Here is a 19814-nt window from a genome sequence, read left to right on the forward strand (position 1 = left end):
CACAGCAATATTCAGTGTTGGAATACCTATGTTTCTTTTTAGGTGTGTTCCTATGAGACTTGTCCAAAATCACAAGGAAAGCTGTGGCAGAGTAGGGGACAGTCCCAAATGAGCCCTAGACTCACTGGACATTCACCCCTCCCAGATTCCTGGCACAGCAGTAGAGAGAGAACTGCACACACATACAGGGGCCAAGCTCTTGCTGCTGCAATGGAGCAGTGTGGGAGATTATTTGGGGCAGCAGGAACTAATGGGGCAGAGCAAGTCGCCTGCAGCTGCTAGCAACACTATCTTCCTCTCCCTGACTGCAGCCATTGTCTGCCCTGTTCTTCTGTAATTCCACCCCTCTCCCCAGCTCCCGCTCTGTCCCTCTGTGCCTGCCTCTCGCCACAAGATGCTCATTCTCTCTGTATATCCGGCCTTTGCTTTTGACAAGCCAGGGTGCTGCTGTGCATAATTACAGTGAGCTCCGATGGATTACGTCCGATCAGCCTAGCTATATGTAACCCAAGCTGTGCATGGGCAGAAAGGCGACTCTGATTAATAGGCTCCTGAGAACCTGCCGCCCACGGACAGATTACATTTCAGGTAATATGGCTGGAGCGGTGATAAGGCCACTGAGCCCAGAAAGCTGAGAGTGGATGGATTACGCAGGAGATTTCCTCCCATCCCACAGCCCCCTTCGTGCTTGTTACTAGTCCCAAGGCACACCAACAGAAATAGGAAACCTCTCTTGGTTCCAGTCCTGTTGCAAATAGCATGGAGAAGGGATATGAGGACAGAACACTTCTAGGGTGGAGAGAAGTAGGTACGATTTCTGGGCATCCCAGTCCCAGCAGCTCAGGTGCTCTATTCAGTACAGAGATATTACTGAGTATGCCCTTACTGCAAAAGAGCCTAACGGCATACTGGACTGCTTTAGTAGAAGCGCCTCCAGCAGGTCAAGAGAAGTGATTATTCCCCTCTATTCTGCACTGGTGAGGCCACATCTGGAGTACTGTGTCCAGTTTTGTGCCCTCTACTACAGAAAAGAGGTGGATAAATTGGATAGAGTCCAGCAGAGGGCAATGAAAATGGTTAAGGGGCTGGGGGACATGACTTATAAGCAGGGATCTGGGTTTTCTGTTTCCCGCAATAAAACATGGTAAAACACAGGTTTTCTCATTTTAAGGAGAAAACCCCAAATTTTCTCCTTTAAAGGAGAAAAATGCAGGAAACGGTGGGTTTGCCCTTGCAGACTGGTAGAATTCCAGCCTGCAGGGGCTGCAGTTTGGAGAGCAGCTCCAGCAGGTAAAACTGGCGCACGGTCAGGGGGAACTGAGACTCCCATAGTGAGGGAGGGAGTTGGGCAGGGCTGGGGCTGCTGCCCAACCAGGGATGTGTAGGGCTTGGGGCCTGGGACTGAATGTGTGGCCACGTGGCCCGGGCAAGGAATGGGACAGAGCCTTCAGCGGCTTGTGCGGGGTGGCTCCCTGCTGCTGTGCGCATTCCCAGGTGTGGGTATGGGGGAACACATGCCCCCAGACTTGTGCATGTGGCGGGAGCGGGGGCATGGCTCCCTGCCCTGCTGCCCTCTCCCTGGGACCTCGGCAGCCCAGTGAGCAGGACCCAGCAGGGAGCTCGATGCTGCTGCTGCTGGGAACCCCGCTCTGCCACCGTGAGGTGCCCCCTGCCTGCCCAGCAGCAGGGGTGGGGTGGTGGCAGAGGCACTTTGCCATGGCGGCGCGGGTCTCACAGTGGCAGCGCCTGGCCACGCTCCGCTTTGCTGGGTCCCACCCACTAAGCCGTGGAGGCCCTGGGGAGGGTGGTGAGGTGGCAGCAGGACAGGAAGCCCAGGCCCTCACCCGCCCCATGCACAAATCTGGGGGGGCAAAGTGCTCTGCATGCCCCACCCCAGCAGTGCACGCAGCAGTGGGGAGCCGGCCCCTCCTGCCGAGTCCACGGATGGGTGGGGGGAGACAGCCACAGCTGGACCTGTGTCCTGGTGAGTGAAGGGGGAGGGGGAGCTCTGATTTTCCATGGTAAAAAACACAAAAAAATCAAATGCCAAAATGTATAGGTATTTAGAATGTATTTTATTATAATGATTGAGGCACTGGTAGACTTCCAAGTTGTTTTAAAATTGTAAATAGAGCAATAAATAAGTTGCAAATATATTAATATCACTGCACTTTACTAATACCTATATGTATGGGGGGGGGGTGAGACCTCCCCTCGCGCATGCGCGCTGGGGTCCACCCGGGCTCACCTCTCTGGCTGGCGGTGCCCTCTGGTGCTCGTCTTCCGCCTGCCGCCGTGGGGTCCTGCCTGCTTTGCGCATGCGCTGCCGCCGCAACTCGGGGGGAGCACTGTAGCGAGAGGCTCTCGGCTTACAACACTTTTGCGCACGCGCATTGGCAAGTGGATCACGTGACTCCCCACGAGCAAGATGGCGGCGCCCAGGGGTCGGCGTGCTCGCTGAGCGGGGCTGCGAGCAGCGCTCCCCCGCCCCCCACCCTCCGCCGGCATGTCGCGGCTTATCGTGAAAAACCTGCCGAATGGGGTGGGTCCGGGATCTGGGCACGTGCTTTGGGAGGGGGGTGCCGCGCGGGGGCGTAGCTGTCCGCAGCAGGGGAGATAGACCTCGGTGCCATGTAGGGAGCACCCGGCTCCGGCCGGGCCGCGCCTAGCAGGACTCCTGTGGTTTCGCTGCAGCCCGGTGCTCGTGCTCTGCCAGGCACCTGAAACCCTTGCAGGACGCCCCTGAGCAACTGGGACGGGGAGGGGGGTTTGGCCATCACTGCCCTGTAGGTCACCCTGATGCTGAGGTGACCAGGGTTGCTTCCCTTGTGTCAGTCTGTGATGCCAGGTAGATCCACTGTCAATTTAAACTCTGACCTCTCTGGCATGGAGACTTTGTTCTCCAGATTTTCTCCAAGGCTGTGGGGGAAGCTGTATGGCTGATGTGCCTCCCTGGTGGCTGCCCTTTTCCTGCAGATGAAGGAAGATCGCTTCCGGAAGCTGTTTGCTGCCTTTGGTACGCTGACCGACTGCTGCCTGAAGTTCACAAAGGACGGCAAGTTCCGCAAGTTTGGCTTCGTTGGCTTTAAGTCTGAGGATGAAGCCAAAACCGCGCTGAACCATTTCCACAGGAGTTTCATAGACACGTCCAGGATCACAGTGAGTTGGTGTTAAAATTAAATAAAAAGTTCGCAGAAGTTTCTCTTTTTTTTTTCCTTGGGGAAAAATGGGCAGTTGAAACTATTTTGTGCTTCAGGGTGTGCTCATTGTGTGTGGGTGTTCAGGGATTAAGAAGTGTTTTACTAAACCCAACTGATTGTGCTGGCATAGTAAGATCTGATGTCTACGCTGATTACTTGATTCTCAGGCAGTCCAACAACCTATGTTAGCCCTTATTTGCATTTATGGAGCCAAACTTTCTGTTACTTTGCAGGTTGGCAGTGGTTAGGAACGGTGTGGAGGCCACTCACTGAGTAATTTGCCCACTGAAATTGGCATGGCTCAGTGTATACACGTGGTTGGCAAAATATCCCCATTCCTCTGCCTTTCATAAACCAGAGGTGGCCTAGCAGTGGGAATATGCTTATGTATGAGGGCTGGGAGCAAGAAGATCTGTGCCATATAGGGCTCGTAACCTGCTGATATAGCAGCCCTCCAGCATCTTGTTTCCATTCACTGTATCAGTTCCTTTTCTTAGGGAGATAATGGAGATGCTGAGAAGATCTTGCAGGTTCTGACCTGTGAGTAGAAGCAAGAACACACAAACCTTTCAAATGATCTGTTTAGTTTTGGTGAAGCTGGTGTTTAAGGGCAGCCTAACTCAGGTGTATAGTAGAAATCTAATCATCACTGAACTAGTCTGCACTCCCCTTTTCTGTACCAGTGTAATTTCAACGCTAGTTTGATTGAACATCTCAAATTTTAAGACAGAATAATAATTAATTCTCAAAGTTGCATTTGCATTGAAATATCTTTAAAAATACAAGCATTGTTGTGGGTTGTACCTTTTTATTGGGCCAGCTGCTTGGGTGGGATAGAGTTAGACAAACTTTCAAATGCAGCAGATGCACTGTTTTCCAACCATCTATCCCAACCAGGTAATAGGTCTAATAAAAGATGTCATCTGCAAAAATCCTTTCCTCTCACATGTTTCTTGAACCACAGACACATCACTCCAGCACTTTAAAAATGTAGTTCTCGGCCTCTTGAAGGCTCAGATCAAGTGTTTTCTCTTGGTCTCTGTGGGATGCAGTGAATGGCAATGGAGAATGGAACAGTTTTAGGATATTTTTCAAGCCATGGAATTGTCAACGTTCAAATGGGATCTCTAGGGACACAGTCCTACTCCCTGTGCAGGTGTAGGCTTTGTTACTTTTAAACCATTCGAGCCTTTTCTGGAAAACTCCAATGGAGGAACTCCCATAGCTTCTTTTTACACACAGCTTTAGGGTGTACAGTTTGTCAGGTATCTGAAATGGGCCCCAATCTAAGGTTTTTCTGTTTTAATGGAACTGAAATGATTAAAATAAGGCTAATTTAAAAGGGAGCTCCTTGTTCATGATTGATTTCAGGTAGAGGTCTGTAAATCTTTTGGAGACCCATCAAAACCCAAACCTTGGAGCAAACACTCACAAAAGCCAGCCAACAAACCTGCTGCAAATCCAGATCACACAAATACAAAGAAGGTAAGTTGTGCCATCTTTCTCCAGTAAGCGAGTAGGTAAATATAGTGAGGTGGGTTGAAAAGGCAACTGGAGCCAGGACTCCCATGTCCTACTCCTTTACTTTGATACTCGCTTGTAACCTGAGGTACCTCACTTGAGCTTTTTGTGCTTTTTTCCCATGGCCTTTCTAAAAGCCATTTCTTCTTTCAGGACAAAAAGGTGAAAAATGTGACCGGAAACTTAAAAGAGGTGAGTTTTGATGAGCAGTATGTGGGGATTGTCCATGAGAGCAGAGGGTGGGATAGACATTGCTGAACAGCCTCTGCCCTATTTTGGGACCCAGAACCCCTGGGTTCTGTTCTCAGCTTATGAAGTCGCTTAATCTTTGTATGTATCAGGGTCCCTATTTGTAGAACAGTGACCTTACAGATGCGTGTCAGTGCTTGCTTCTATTGCCATATGTTTCTTAGATTAAAGCAGCTGTATAGAAATGCAAAGTATTTAAGTCCATTAATAATTTGGCTTTGATGTTTTTCTCTGTTCAGTTAGTAGCATTAATATCTGTTATGTATTAGAGGCAGTGCTGCTTCCAGAGCTGTTGATTCAGGTGAAGTAGGTAGTCTACCTAGATTCTGTGATACACCCCATAGCACTAGACATAAGCTCCTGAATGATGCATAATTGTCCCCATTTCCAAGGAAGCAAAAGCAATCCATGCAGGAGAAATATAGCCTTCCTCCCCAGTGATCTTACTTGCCAGGAGTTACACTGGTTCCTGAGATAACTAAAGTTTATTTGCCTTGTCCTACATATCCATGTTCAATCCTTGTTGGTTTTCCAACAGCTGGAAGGAAATGAAGAGTTCAGAGAGTTTTTGATGGTTCACCAGAAACGGTCACAAGTAGCCACTTGGGCCAATGACACATTGGCAGAGGAACCCAAGGCAAGAAAATTGAAGCCAGTAACTGATTATCTGAACTTCGACTCATCTGAGTCAAGTGACCTGAGTGAAGAGAGTGGGGATGAATTCCAAGAGGAAGAAGATAAAGGCAACAAAAGTAATTATCTTGGATACTCCTTGTCGTCTTGATTGGTATATTCATGTGGAGGCTTATTCTGTGGAGTACCATGAAGCTCCTGGAAAACTCTGGCTGCTTTTCAACCCCCTCTGGGGTCAGTGGGAATTGGGGGCTCAGCATCTAACAGGACAGCCCTAAATATTAAGTGAAGAGAAGTAGCTTGAATTTGCACAGAAGTCTGATTCTAATGCAGATCTCTGCAGTGGTGTCCAGATTATGCCCAGGGCTTCAGATTTCAGTTACTAGGCTGCTAATTTGTTTCTACTCATAAAAGCAGAAACCTCTTCCATAAGCTGTGTCCAGAGCTAATCCAGGGCAAAAATGTGTGTATTACTGTTACTGTGTTTGTTCCTCTGTGCTTCTTGAGTTTTTAATTTAAGATTCAGATATTTTGTGGGCTGGAAGTGTCTGCTAAAATTGGGGAAATAATGGATTTTAGATTTGGTAGCTTACTCCCAAATTTGGGGAAAAGAGGGGTTCAAGTCGCATGGAAACAAATATCTTGGGGGTATGGGGTTTTGGCGTTTTGGGGCTTTTTTATTGAAGCAAGAAAATGGTGGGGGGGGGGGGGGGGGGGGGGGGGGGAGTGTCTTTTGGGGTTTCTCCAAACATTTGTAAGTGTTTAGGGTTAGCCTATTTAACTTTTATTTATTTTTGTTGAAGGTGTGTGTTTGTTTGTTTGTTTAATGAAAGCCGCTCTTTGGAGTAAATAGTCAAAGAGGTTTTGTTTGGAGAACATTTCAACTGAAACATTTTCGATCTATTTGAATGAGTCATAGAATCAAGTCTCTCAAGATTTTTGAAAAACTTTCCCCAATTTTTTGGTTGAAAATAGTTGCTGAATTTGTGGATAGTTTCACTTCTATTGAAGCTCCCATTTCTCTGCAAATTACTATCCATTGAACAAACATTGTCATGTGTTTATACATTCAGGTCCTTGCATTTTGGGGGCTTTCCTTATCACTGTAGTGTGGATGACCCTAACATGGAGAGTGTCTTCCCAGGAGAGTTTTATTTCAACATGGTTACATAATGCTGATTTGTTCTTAAACACCAGAGTGTTTTAGTGCTCGTGAAATATGCCCAAATATACAACCCAGAAAGCATAGTGTAGATATCAGCAGAGCGGGATTTTGTTTCTGCCACTGAGTCCATTTAAAAAACCCTCAGTTGTAAGAAAAGAGTTCATGCTCTGATGCCTGCTTAATGCTTAGCCTCTTTGTTGAGGCAGTTTATTGCTCATTGCACTTGTATTTTTATGGGATTGGGTTCCACCTCCACAGAGCATTGGTTTGCAATTACTGTCTCATCTAATAAATGTGACCATACAGCCTAGAGAGTGGTAATAGCTTGTAGCCCCTACTGACTGGCTGGATTTGAACAAGAGGCCTTAGAAAGGAAAGTGGAATGGTAATGGAATACAGAAGCAGGGCCATTCTCCAGTGCCTTGTATGTATGGAAGGAGTTTGCTCCTGCATTACCTAAAGTCTTCCCCTGCATGCCTATATGTATTGCTTGCCATGGTGGGAAGAGGATATAGGCATTTGTGTGCACAGTATCTAATGCTCTGTTTTCACTTCTTGACAGCTAAGGGACACCCCACAGAAAAGGTGGCTGTCACGAAAGGGCTTTCTGATATGGATTACTTGAAATCGAAGGTGGTGAAGGATACTTCCTTGGATGAAGAGAGTGAGGAGGAAGAGGAGGACAGTGAACAGCATGAGGAAAGTAGTGAGGAAGAGGAGAAGCCTAGCAACATGGAAGGTATAGACGTCCAGATGAAAAAGGGAGCAATGCTGGAAGAAGAGATCAAAGAGCAAGGGAAATCAAAGGAAGAGGAGAAAAAGAAAGGCACTAAATCAGAGGTATAACCCAGTCAGAGTCAGGGCTAAACTGTGAATGCATGTCCAGGCGAACTTGGAAGCTCAGGCCCAGCTCCATTAGATCTAGGAATCTCTTCCCGTAAGAAGAGCTTGATGCACCTCTCCTCTCCCCTGATGCAGTGGATCACCCCCACCCCCATTCTAGATGGAATGGTGCTTTTTGGTGGAGGGAGAGAGGGTAATCTAGCTGGGAACTTAGGAGACCTGGCTTAGACTTCCTGCTTTGCTACTGACATCTTGTATGACATTTGGCAAGTCCCTGATAGATAAATTCTGTTTTGCTTTATGTGCCTAGATGGCAAGTATGAAACCAGGGAACTTCAGGTTTTGGCTCATAAATGCAGCTTGCTATTCTGCTGGAAGCAGAATGGGGGAGGTGGGCTTGCCTACCTTCGTAGGTGATGTACAGGGGAAGGCACATACCTTCCCCAGACTTCTACGCTGATGGAGGGACCTAGGGCTGCAGCCTAGCCAGAGCCAAGCCTCAAGGGTGGTGACAGTGGCGGTGCAATTTCTGCAGCAACAGCAGGGCACAGAGCTGCAGCACAGCCAGGGCCCGGGGGTGGTGGTGGCAGTATGATTTCAGTGCCTTCAGTGGGATGTGAGGCTGCAGCCTGGCTGGAGCCAGTGCCTGGCAGTGAGGGGGGCCCAGCAGTGGCACAGAGTTGTGTTCTCCCCTCCCCACACTGTCAACACTTATGAATTATCTATGCCTACCTTTTAGTTCAATGAATTAGTGGTTAGGGCAGCTGTCTAGAGAGTGGAACACCCAAGCCCTAGGCTGCCCCTCATCCACAAGAGGTATAAACCTGCATCTCCTTCTTCCCTGCAGAGTGCTCTAACCACTAGGGCACAGGCACATGTAGCAGTCCTATCATGTACATGTCAATCTTCATAGTATCTAAGTGTCTCAGTGACCCTGCTACCCCACATCAGCTTCTGGAACAGAGGAAGAGCTCTCCATTCAAGAGCATCCTTGCCCTGTACCTGTGATCAGGAAGTGGGCAAATTACTCTGCTGTTTTCCCCTGCTTTCTGAGTAAGACTACCTTTGTAGCATCGGGCTGTCACCACTCCCACCTGCACAGCACATTATTTGCCTCAATTGTTTCCTCTCCTCAGCTGAAGAATTGGGCTGATTCGACTGAAGCAACCATGCTATACACTGTGAAGCTGCGTGGTGCCCCTTTCAACGTCACCGAGGTAAGTGGATCTTTCATCATGGCCTTTCTGCTCTCTTTGTCAGGACTTAAATGGTGTTTGCTATGTATGTGACTGTATCTGTGTGTATGTGGGGTGTGGAAGTGTGTGTGGATGTGGGTGGGTATGGGGGGTTTGTGGGGAGAAGTGTTTGTGGGGATGTATGGAGGGGGAAGGTGGCTTGAGGGAGTGTGGAGTGTGTGTGGGGTGCATGGGTGCATGTGTGTTGGGCTGTGTGTTCATAGCAGCGCGGCTCCTCCCAGGGGCGCGTGTGTGTGAGTGTGAGGAGGGGGCAGTATGAGGGAGGGTGTGGGGTTTGTGGGGGAATGTGTGGGTGGGTGTGGTGTTTGTAATGTGTGTGGGGAAGGGTACGTTTGTGGGGGAGGGTTCGTGGGTATGCTGGGGTGTGCATGAGACTGCTCATGCACACCCCCCTGAGCCTGTCAGCACCCACCCCTCAACAGCCCAGAGCCTGCGCACCTTGCGGCACCTGCGTGCCACTGTCAGCAGCATGCAGCCTTAGCGCTCCCTGTGTCCACTGTGGACTCGCCCCTGCTGGAGCAGATCAGCTGACACCCATGCTCAGCCCTGACCTAGCCACCCTGCCCTGCACCTGCTCCACACTGCCCGCCCGTGGTGTGTCCTGCCGCCCCCTGGTCACGCAGCGGGGCTGGGGCAGCTCCGCAGCTGGACTGCCTTCCTAGGCAACCCAGGTGGCAGGCAGCTCCTTCTGGCTGCCGCTGCTGCCAGCCCCAGTCCCATGGTACAGGCAGGGACCTGTGCTGCACAGCCCCAACCTCGCATGCCCCGCCCCTGCTTCGGTCTCATCTGTCCAGGCTCAACAGCGGCGGCACAAGACAAAAGCTGTTGCTCGGTGTGGGGGGGAAGTGGCCCTTCCCGTTGCCAGCAGTTCCCTGCTGCAGAACCCTGCACTGGATTGTCCTGTGTCTGCGCTGTGCTGACCCCGCTGCCCCCTGGGGCAGCCAAGAGGTGGCAGTGATGGCAGCAGAGACGCAGGGCAGCCCCACAGCGGCTCTGGGCAGCAGCAACATGGAACTGCCGGCAATGGGAGAGGGAGGGGCCGCTTTCCCCTATGCTGAGCAACAGCTTTTGTCCTGTGCCACTGTTCCTGAGCCTGGGTGGGCAAGCCCAGAGCAGGCACAGGTATGCAAGGTCAGGGCTGTGCAATGCGGGTCCCTTCTGGTACCACAGGGTTAGAACTGGCAACGGTGGGAGCTGGAAAAAGTTGCCTGCCCCCTGGGCTACCTAGAAAGGCATTCCAGCTGTGGAGCTGCCCCAAGCCTACTGCGTGACCAGGGGCAGCAGGACATGCCATGGCCAGACTGTACCTGGGCCAGGGGACCAAGGGACCTACCACCCACAGGATGTATTTGCCCACCCCTGCCATGGGGGGCTTCTGTATTCATCCCAACTGGGAGAATAGAAAGTGGTTTGTGTGGGAATGTTACCATCTCTTGAACTTGCTCAGTCCCTGACTCTTCGCTTCAAACTTGGTAAAGTGTACATTCCTCATGTATAAAACTAGTTTTCAAAATTTTGGCTGAGCCCTTGAAGCCAGTTACTAAAATTGTTGCTCTGTTTTCCCTCCTTTTATTTGCAGCAAAATGTTAGAGAATTTTTGCTGCCACTTAAACCTGTGGCAATACGGATAGCAAGAAACAAGCATGGAAATAAGACAGGTAACAGATGTTGCATTTGGTGCTTGGAAGATGCCTGAGGATTGTTTCTCTTGTATGCCTCTCTCCTCTACTTTACACTTGCAGTTCCAAATTGCTAGTATGTGCCTCAGTTCTTGTGCATCTTGGGCTCCCCTGCCTTGTGGCTTGCCATCGCTAGACCCCTCACTGGTATATGGCCATGCTGATAGAGCCCCCAAGTGGAGATGTGTCAAGGGAGGTGGGTTGTGTTTTCTTGTCAGTTATCCACTGCACCATTTCTCTGAATTATATAGACCAGTGATTCGCAGCTATGGTGCTGCGAGGTCCTTTGAAGGGTGCTATGAGGTATGAGGAGATAAGCAGATAAGTGTAGGCTGAGGCTTAATCCCTGCCTGGCATTTACCCTGGCCCCACTGCCTGGCCCCTCTATAAGGAGGTAGGCATTGTAATACATTTTTTTTTTAAATGGAGTGCCACTCAATTCACAGAATTTACTGAGGGGTGCCTTGAGCCTACTGAAGCATGCCTTGAGTCTAAAAAAGGCTCAGAACAACTAATATAGAGCGATCAGTGGACATAACTGCTCTGCAAATAGATACAATATCAGCTAGTGTGTGTGTGTGTGTTTCTTTCTTAACTCCTAGCAGATACAGCTACACGAACACAACTTAGTAACATAGATGTGACCTTAGAATAGAGCTGGTGTACAGACACACATACGTTTGGAGCCATTTAAAAAAGGCTTCAGCTGTTGTTGTCTACTTGCTGTGTGGACAAGCCAGGAACACTACAGATGCAATAACTGCTCCAACTTTCAACACTGCTTCATCCAAGTTTAAAGTTGGAGAGGTTGGCTACATCTGTATCACTTATGGTTGAATAAGTCTGAACCATAAGAACACAACAGCTGCAGACGCCTCCCATTTTTTTTAAACAGCTCCAAATGTATGTGTGTCCATACCCTTATGAGGAATGATGCTATAAAGCTAGTGTCACATCATAGATTGTTGCAGGTGCTTTTCCAGCTGGGATTGTGTCACTTTCTTACAGCTGCAAGCTTTGGAGAGCCAAATGGGAGAATGAACTAGTTTCTCCTGTGGTCCTCTATAGCAGGCATGTCAAACATGGCCCATGGGCCAGATCTGGCCTGTGGAGCCGTGTCGTCTAGCCCATGGGGCTAGTGGAGGAGCTGGGTGTTTGGGAAGAGGTAAGCAATGGCTGTGTTAACCCTGTGTGGCTTCCTTACCTTGCTCATTCTGTTGCCAGAAGTAGATCCAGATTGGTCTGGACCCAGCACAGGGGCCAAACCAGTTTCATGCCTCTGTTCTGTAGAATAATTGGTCATATTCTAGTTAGAAGCTTTTTTTCCTTGAGGTGCAGACCTCAGCTTCACCTTATTTGCACTAGGGACCCTAGCTGGTTACTGAGAATGGTGTGTGTGAACAGCAGAAAACCAGAGTGAGTTTCAGGAAGACGGTGAATTTCTGCTGTGCAGTGTTTTCCTTTCACGTGCATCCGTTACTCCTTCAAAGGCTCATTGAGACACTTTAAAAGTGTAGAGAGTACACTGGGGACTGGCTTCCAGATTGATTTATGGCCATATACTTGTACATGCCAAAACAGAAGAGGTCTTTAAAAGTCACCCCTTTTAAGAAAGCAGCCCCTTCTGTCTGAAAGCAGGTATAATTTTTAGGCCAGAGTACTTTTTTAATGGTGAATAAAAGCTATACATGGGAATCTATAAAGAAAAACCTGACTTGCTCTTAGTTAGCTAATTAATGTAATTAATGTTGATGCCAAAGGAATTCGCATACCCCACGTATTCTTCAGCTGGATCTCTTTTTCCCCACCCAGGTTATGTCTTTGTTGACTTCACCAATGAGGAAGAAGTACAGAAGGCCTTGAAACAGAACAATGAATACATGGGTGAGGCTTGTTTGTTGCTTATTACTACCACACATAATAGGTGCTGTAATGCTGAATTGACCCCCTTTGCTGGTAAAGTGGTAGGAAAGGCATGCTTGATTCTGTTCTAGTAGGAGATGATGCTCATACTCACAGGCTAAAGGTACAGAGCAGAGATACCTTAGAGTCCTCAGCCTGCTGATTTCAAGGTAATCCAGAGAATGAACTACTAAACTAACCTATTAGTCAGGGTGGGGGGAGCGGGTTACAGGGGTCTCAGGAATAAGTTTTCTGCCTGTGCCTAGGCAATTTGAATCTGATCTGGGTTGGAATTGGAGGGGAGCAGTCACCTGCTAGCTGTTAGTGAAATAAATTGTCGGGCTTTAATCCGCCAATAAATGGACTGATGACCACGCATGTCAAAAAGCACTCGTGCAACTAGGCCTGCTGTAGCAGTTTGAGCAGAGACATCCAAGATCAGCTGGATTTGGGGACTTGCTTTCTGCTTCTAAAGTCTTTCCCTCTGCATGTTGGTGCATTTGTTATAAGTGAACTCTTGTTCTACAGCTGTGTGCACTGCACTTGTTTCTGTAGCTGTATAGAGGTCTCCAGGCCTAAGGGCTGCCCAGCTAGTTATCTCCTATAACCAGCCCTAAACTTCCTTATAAAAGAATCACTGGGGCAGGAGTATGCAGCAGCAATCATGGGATCTCTGGGCCACACAGAGATTCACCCTAGATATTTTCCAAAACTTCAGTCCTTTTGGCTTAGAAACAGAAAATGAGTCATGTGAGACCCTGCACACTGTGGTATCTGACTGACAGAATGCTGAACAGTACAGAGATAGGTAGCTTAGACATGGCTAAAGCATTGTATTCCCGATCCCAAAAATCATGCATCCTGTCATGCCAGGCATGCATGGCAAAACGTGACTTTTTTTGGCCAGGGGAGGGGGGAGATTGGGTATAATTCCTCAAATCCCAATTGCATGATTATTGGGACTGAAGCAGGACTCAGAGCTGCCCTCTGCCTGATCCCAGGAATCGGGCACAGTGCAGTTGTATCACATGCCACACATGCAATTTAATCCATGATACAAACCAGTCACAAAGATGTTCAACATTAATCTTTATTTCTGGTTTGCCATTTTTTCGTGCCATAAATTGGCTGTATGAATGGCATGTTGCAATTTATTGTGCAGTTAACTTATTAATCGTGTAATAAATGTAAGGTATGCCAGGACCCTAACATTCTTTTTATGGGAGTGGGGTTGGCAAAATTTACGCTAGGGGATATAGTGCAGTTTCACTTAGTCAGTGGAGTTTCTTAAGTTCATGCCAGCAGCATAAGCCCATTCTGTATTTTGATAGGGAAGGAGACCTGTTTTGATTGCTTTAGGGTTCAGAGCTCACCACAGCCTTTGGAGGTGCATGAGATTTAAGACATCTCTCTGGTGTCTATGACAGGTGGGCGCTATATTGAGGTGTCCAGGGAGGAGCAGGTACCAAAGATGAAATTTGCACAGAAGGAACAGCAACCCTGGCAGAGAAGGAAGAAGGATGATGAGGAAGAGGAGGACCTGTCTGAGTCTGGGCGGCTTTTTGTGAGGAACCTTCCCTACTCTGCAACTGAGGAGGACTTGGAGAAACTATTTTCCAAATATGGTAAAGAACCAACTCAGTTGGTTGGAATTGCTGTGTGCATGGTTGTCGTTCTTTAGCAAAGCCAGGATTGCCCTGCGTACATATTTTTTTGCACTTGCTGCTCTGGTACTCACGCTTCCCTTCATCCATTGGCTTTGTATGGAGGATGCCAGCACAGATCTCTGTTCTGCAAAGTCAGTGTGATTTCTGAGCAGTGGCATGTCACAGAGAGGTCTTGCCTTTTTATTGCAGGTCCTCTGTCAGAGATTCACTTCCCTATAGACAGCCTGACCAAGAAACCCAAGGGATTTGCCTTCATCACATACATGATCCCTGAGCATGCAGTGAAGGCCTTTGCAGAAGTGGATGGGCGGGTGTTCCAGGTACAGTTCCTTTCACTAGCTTGCATCACAGGATGCAGCTTAGGGTTGTTTAGTCACAGTGTTGTAAACCAGATGGGCAAACTCTTGAGGAGGTACTCTGCTAAATAGGATGCTTGGTTCCTCCCTTCCAGTGCCTTGAGTAAATATAGTGCCATTCTGTTTTTCCACCTGGGAAAGCTTAAGTCTGTGATATAGCAGCACCAGTTTGCATGGCCCATTGGATTTAAACCCCCCTGGCCTACTGGAGGCTGGGAACCCTGCAGGGAACTACTCTGTTATCAGAGCAAAAAAAGTCTGAGCCCATGGTCTTTCAAATTCTACAGGTGCTGCTTAGAGTCACTTTAATGCCAAACAAGAGAAGGGAGGGTGGAAGAAGGCCCTTCCACCTCAGGTTGAAAGGCTGTTGTGGAATGACATTGCATGACACTCTTGCCCTGATGCACTCAGATTCATCTTAACTGGAGCTGCAAGTCTCTTCCTTTCATAGATATCCACGCAGTAATGGTAGATCTTATGTATTTTCCATCCCCTAGGGCAGAATGCTGCATGTGTTACCATCTACCCTAAAGAAAGAAGCAGAGAACACAAGTGCTGCAGGATCCTCTTCATACAAGAAGCAGAAAGACTCCAAGGAGAAAGCAAGCAGTGGCAGGTAGGGAGGGAGGTGACATTGGATAGCTGGAACCTTTTGTTTTTAATATGGCATTAATTACACCATTGCCCATTGTGGCCAGAAATGAAATTGCACATGGATTTTTTTTCCTGCAAGAGGGGAACTGTATCCCAGACTAGTGTCAGCTAAATGTTGCTGCCGTGTGATATGTCTCCTGCATCATGGTCCTAGTGTTCCATTTCCGGTCACTTCCTCCCCGCGCCCCCCCCCCCCCCCCCCCCCCCCCAAGAAAAAATTTGAATGCACTTTGGCTTCTATGAGCTGCTGTATTGGATTGATCTATATCCTGACTCTCCAGCAGTAGCAATAGAAGCTGTGACTGCCTGCCAAGCTGTGACGAGGTGACAGCAGGTAAACTTTCAAGAGAGGAAGTGAAGAATATTCAACCTGATTGAAATGCATCCCTTGTATCTCTGTCCTGTTGCGTATAACCTAGTTGCTCCACTTCTCTGCTGTCTTCCTTTCAGTTTATCCTCTACCTTTCCTCCCTTTTGGTTTGTTACCCTCACTGCCAACAGAAAGTTACAAAGAATGTCTTCTCTGGGCTATTCAGAGGGAATCACTAGATGAGAAATATGTGAGTGGTCTTATGAACTGGGCCTCTTCTCTCTCCAGCTCTCATAACTGGAACACGCTGTTCATGGGGACAAACGCTGTGGCAGATGCAATTGCACAAAAGTACCATACCACCAAGAGCCAAGTGCTTGATCACGTGAGTTGGATACTTGATTTCCAGTGTCATATTAGTCACATAGATGGGAAGAGCAGTCTACAGCTTAAATGCAGCACCACACTAGTCCTTTGGATGTTGTTTCAAAGGGTCTTTGTTTGCTCCTTTGCAATATATGCACTGTGTTTTCATGGCTAGCAGAGAAGATGCTTCTCACTCCATGGAAAGGCTCTTGGTGTACCTCCTGACTTTCATCTAGATCAGAGGTAGGCAACATTTTTTGTCCGGAGTGCTGAAAAAGCCCACAATGCTTACCTTGGAAGGTGCCGGAGTGCCGACATGCCAGAAAAACAAAATGAGGGCAAGGGATACATGGCAGGATGGCCTGCTTGTGGCCCTTGCCCCCCAGCTTGGGCTCCGTTGCTATCAGCAGCTACTCAGAACCTGGGCCAGCTGCAAGCATGTGCAGCCTCCCAGCCCTAGCTGCGTCCTGGCCCCAACTGCCTCCCAGCCCCAGACCCGACCCTGGGCTCTGGGGAGTCAGCAGATACCAGCAATGCTCCCCGCAGTGCTGCCCTCTCTGCCGCTTCTGCAGAGCAGCATTGGAACCTGGCACAGCAGGGCACAGAAGGGGGTGCAGAAAGCTGCCTGCTGCTCTTAGGTCCTCATTGCCCTGGCCACATTTCCCCTGCAGGCGGGGGCAGCAGCAAGAGGCACAACTTTGCGTGCTGCCCACATTACTCTTGTACACACAGGGGAAGTGTGACCAGGGCAGTGCGGTGCTTGCAGCAGCAGGCAGCTTCCCTGTGCAGCCCCTCTTTGTGCTGCCGCTCTGGGTTGCACACACTGTGCTCCCAACCCTGCTGCCCTCCCCTGGGCCCTCCGGAACGCAGTGTGTGCAACCCCGGAGCAGCAGCAGACAGAGGGGCCACACAGGGAAGCTGCCTGCTACTACAAGCTCCGTGCTGCCTGGGTCACACTTCCTCTCTGTGCATGGGAGCAGCGTGGGCAGCATGCAGGATTGTGCCCCTTGCTGCTGTCCCCGCTCAGGCAGCTGGGGCTGGCACCAGGGCGGAGAGGCAGCAGATGTTTGCAGCTGGCCCAGGTTCTGTGTAGCTGCTCATAACCACGGAGCCTGGGCTGCTTGCAGCAGGGCTTCCATCCTCTCAGCTGCCTGCTGGGAGCAGTCCCGGCTGGCAGCAGCTACTCAGACCTGGGGCGGACTGCAGCTGGGAGGCTGCAAACAGCTGCTGCCTCCCTGGCCCCAACATGTGCCAAGGAAAACGGCCTCGTGTGCCATGCTTGGCATGCATGCTGGGCGTTGCTGACCCCTGATCTAGATCTTTAGCTCTTCTGACTTTTTAGAACCTTCAGAGTGTGAACCCATATGCTGTTGCCACGAATCCGTACTGACAGTGCCAGAAGTGGGAGGCATTTGAGCATTCATTATTTGCAAAGGTGGCTTGTGACCACTTAGCTGGTACATCACAGCAGCCATTCTCTACCTGGCAGGTCCCGAGGTTCTTTATAGTTCGTTATAGGAGGAGTTTTTCAGAAGCACTTGACATTGGTGTGTTGAAAACCTTGGTTTGAGTGTTTCACATGAAATAGCTGCAGGATACCACGCATATACCAGCACTGACTAGAACTGTCAGATTCATAGTTGGTAGGGCTGGAAGGGACCTGAGCAGATCATCAAGTCCGACCCCCTGCCATGAACAGGAAAGAATGCTGGGGTCAAACGACCCCGGCTAGGTGTCTGTCTAGCCTCCTTTTGAAGACCCCCAGTGTAGGAGCGAATACCACTTCCCTTGGAAGTTGGTTCCAGATCCTAGCCGCCCTGACTGTGAAGTAATGCCTCCTGATGTCTAGCCTAAATCTACTCTCTGTCAATTTATGGCCATCGTTCCTTGTTACTCCCAGTAGTGCTTGGGAGAACAGGGACTCTCCCATTGCCTGCTGGTCTCCCTTGGCCAGTTTATAGATGGCCACCAGATCCCCTCTCACAGCCTTCTCTTGTGGAGGCTGAACAGGTTCAGGTCTTGTAGCCTCGCCTCATAGGGCCTTCCCTGCTGCCCCCGATCATGCAAGTGGCCCTCCTCTGGACCCTCTCAATGTTGTCCACATCCCTCCTGAAGTGCAGCGCCCAGAACTGGACGCAGTACTCCCAACTTCGGCCTGACCACTGTCATATAGAGAGGGAGCATCACCTCCTTGGACCTGCTTGCGATGTATCTGTGGATGCATGACAAGGTGCGATTAGCTTTCCTGACTGCGTCCCCACATTGGCGGCCCATGTTCATCTTGGAGTCTGTAATGACTCCAAGATCCTTTTCTGCCTCTGTGCTGACAAGAGGGGAGTTCCCCAGCCTGTAGGTATGGTGCTGGTTCTTTCTCCCTAGGTGCAGTACCTTGCAGTTGTCAGTATTGAATCCCTTCCTATTCTCATCTGCCCACCCCTGTAACCTGTCCAGATCCAATTGCAGCCTGTCCCTCCCTTCTAGCGTGCCCACTTCTCCCCACATCTTAGTGTCATCCGCAAATTTGAACAAGGTGCTTTTCACCCCCTCGTCCAAGTCACTGATGAAGATGTTGAACAGTGCGGGCCCGAGGACTGAGCCCTGAGGGACATCACTGCCCACATCCCTCCAGGTCGAAAATGACCCATCCACCACCACTCTCTGGGTACGGCCCTCCAGCCAATTGGCGACCCATCTGACTGTGTAGGCATCGACACCACAATTTCCTAATTTTTTAACGAGAATGGGGTGAGAGACAGTGTTGAAGGCCTTCCTAAAGTCCAGAAAGACTACATCCACCGCAACACCTGCGTCCAAGGATTTTGTGACCTGGTCATAGAAGGCCACCAGGTTGGTCTGACAGGACCTGCCTCGAATGAACCCACGTTGGTTACCCCTAAGCATGATCCCCCCTGCTGGTCGCTTGCAGATGTGCTCCTGGATAATTTTCTCAAAGAGCTTTCCCAGGACCGAGGTGAGACTAACAGGTCTATAATTTCCTGGGTCCTCCTTCCTCCCTTTTTTGAAAATGACCACATTGGCCCTTTTCCAGTCCTCTGGCACCTTACCAGAGCACCATGAGTGCTTGTAAAGCTGTGCCAGGGGTCCCGCAATGACCTCTGCTAATTCCCTCAGCACTCTGTGGTGGAGATTATCAGGACCTGCTGATTTGAACATGTCCAGCCCCTCCAGAAGTTCCCTGACTAAGTCCTCACAGACCCTAGGCCTGGCTGCACCTCCCCTGGGACCATCGGGGATCCCAGTGAGGGGGATGACCTGGTCCCTGTTCAGAAAAATGGAGGCAAGGAAATTGTTAAATAGATTAGCTTTGTTGTCTGGTGAGATCACCAGATTTCCAAGTGTGTCCTGCAGAGGCCCCACATTACCCGGAACCTTCTTTTTACCCCCATGTATTTAAAAAAGGTTTTCTTCTGTGATCCAGGTCAAGTCAGACTCCAATTCAGCAAACAGGAGTCATATCTTGGCCCTTCTCACATCCTACTGCATGTGGTTCCATAGGTGGATCTAGGATTTGTAAAAGGGAGGTGCAGATAGTGTGGCACATCACATATAATACAACACATGGCTTTTCCCCATTTAAAGGGAAACTAGAAGCTTTAGTAATATGCTTTGGAGTCACACCCTGTTATTTAGTTTAAAATTAAGGAAAAACCAGTATAACTAGGGCTGGTAATTAATTGCAGTTAACGTTCTTGATTAATGAAGATCCAGTTAATGTGTTAATTACGCATGTGGTTTTGAAGTCTGCGCCCAGATTGAGCTGCCTTGCCCTGCTGCCATCCCTGCCACCTCTGGGCTGCACTGCAGGACAGAGGGAGCTGTAGGGCAGCCTGGGCATGGCCTCTGGGTAGCTGCAGCAGGAAGGGGAGTGAAGGGCGGCCCACCCATGCAAAACTTCCATCCAGGGCCCTAAGAAGCAATGCTGGGGGTTTAGGGAAGGCAGCTCTGCCTGGCATCCTCGGGCCCCACAGCTTGGGCTTAGGCCAGGTCAGGAA

The 19814-nt window shown here is 49.4% G+C and overlaps 1 protein-coding gene across 4 annotated transcripts in view; it reads left to right on the forward strand.

Moving 5' to 3' along the window:
* The first annotated feature begins 2406 nt into the window (after window positions 1-2406).
* Window positions 2407-19814, forward strand: part of RBM19 (RNA binding motif protein 19) — a 121658-nt gene continuing 104250 nt past the window's right edge. For 2 of the 4 annotated variants that reach the window (XM_006016794.3, XM_025193067.1), the window contains exons 1-13: window positions 2407-2542; window positions 2977-3159; window positions 4572-4685; window positions 4875-4913; window positions 5509-5722; window positions 7331-7608; window positions 8748-8828; window positions 10447-10525; window positions 12359-12430; window positions 13876-14073; window positions 14305-14435; window positions 14969-15087; window positions 15724-15820. In XM_006016794.3, the coding sequence (XP_006016856.1) occupies window positions 2507-2542; window positions 2977-3159; window positions 4572-4685; window positions 4875-4913; window positions 5509-5722; window positions 7331-7608; window positions 8748-8828; window positions 10447-10525; window positions 12359-12430; window positions 13876-14073; window positions 14305-14435; window positions 14969-15087; window positions 15724-15820 (1641 nt within the window). In that variant the 5' untranslated portion in view covers window positions 2407-2506. Of the gene's footprint in view, window positions 2543-2829; window positions 2849-2976; window positions 3160-4571; window positions 4686-4874; window positions 4914-5508; window positions 5723-7330; window positions 7609-8747; window positions 8829-10446; window positions 10526-12358; window positions 12431-13875; window positions 14074-14304; window positions 14436-14968; window positions 15088-15723; window positions 15821-19814 lie in introns of those variants that run through there. The other 2 variants (XM_006016795.2, XM_025193064.1) reach the window with 2 other exon arrangements.

This window comes from Alligator sinensis, unplaced genomic scaffold, assembly GCF_000455745.1.
Source record: "Alligator sinensis unplaced genomic scaffold, ASM45574v1 scaffold216_1, whole genome shotgun sequence".
NCBI classification, from domain to species: Eukaryota; Metazoa; Chordata; order Crocodylia; family Alligatoridae; genus Alligator; species Alligator sinensis.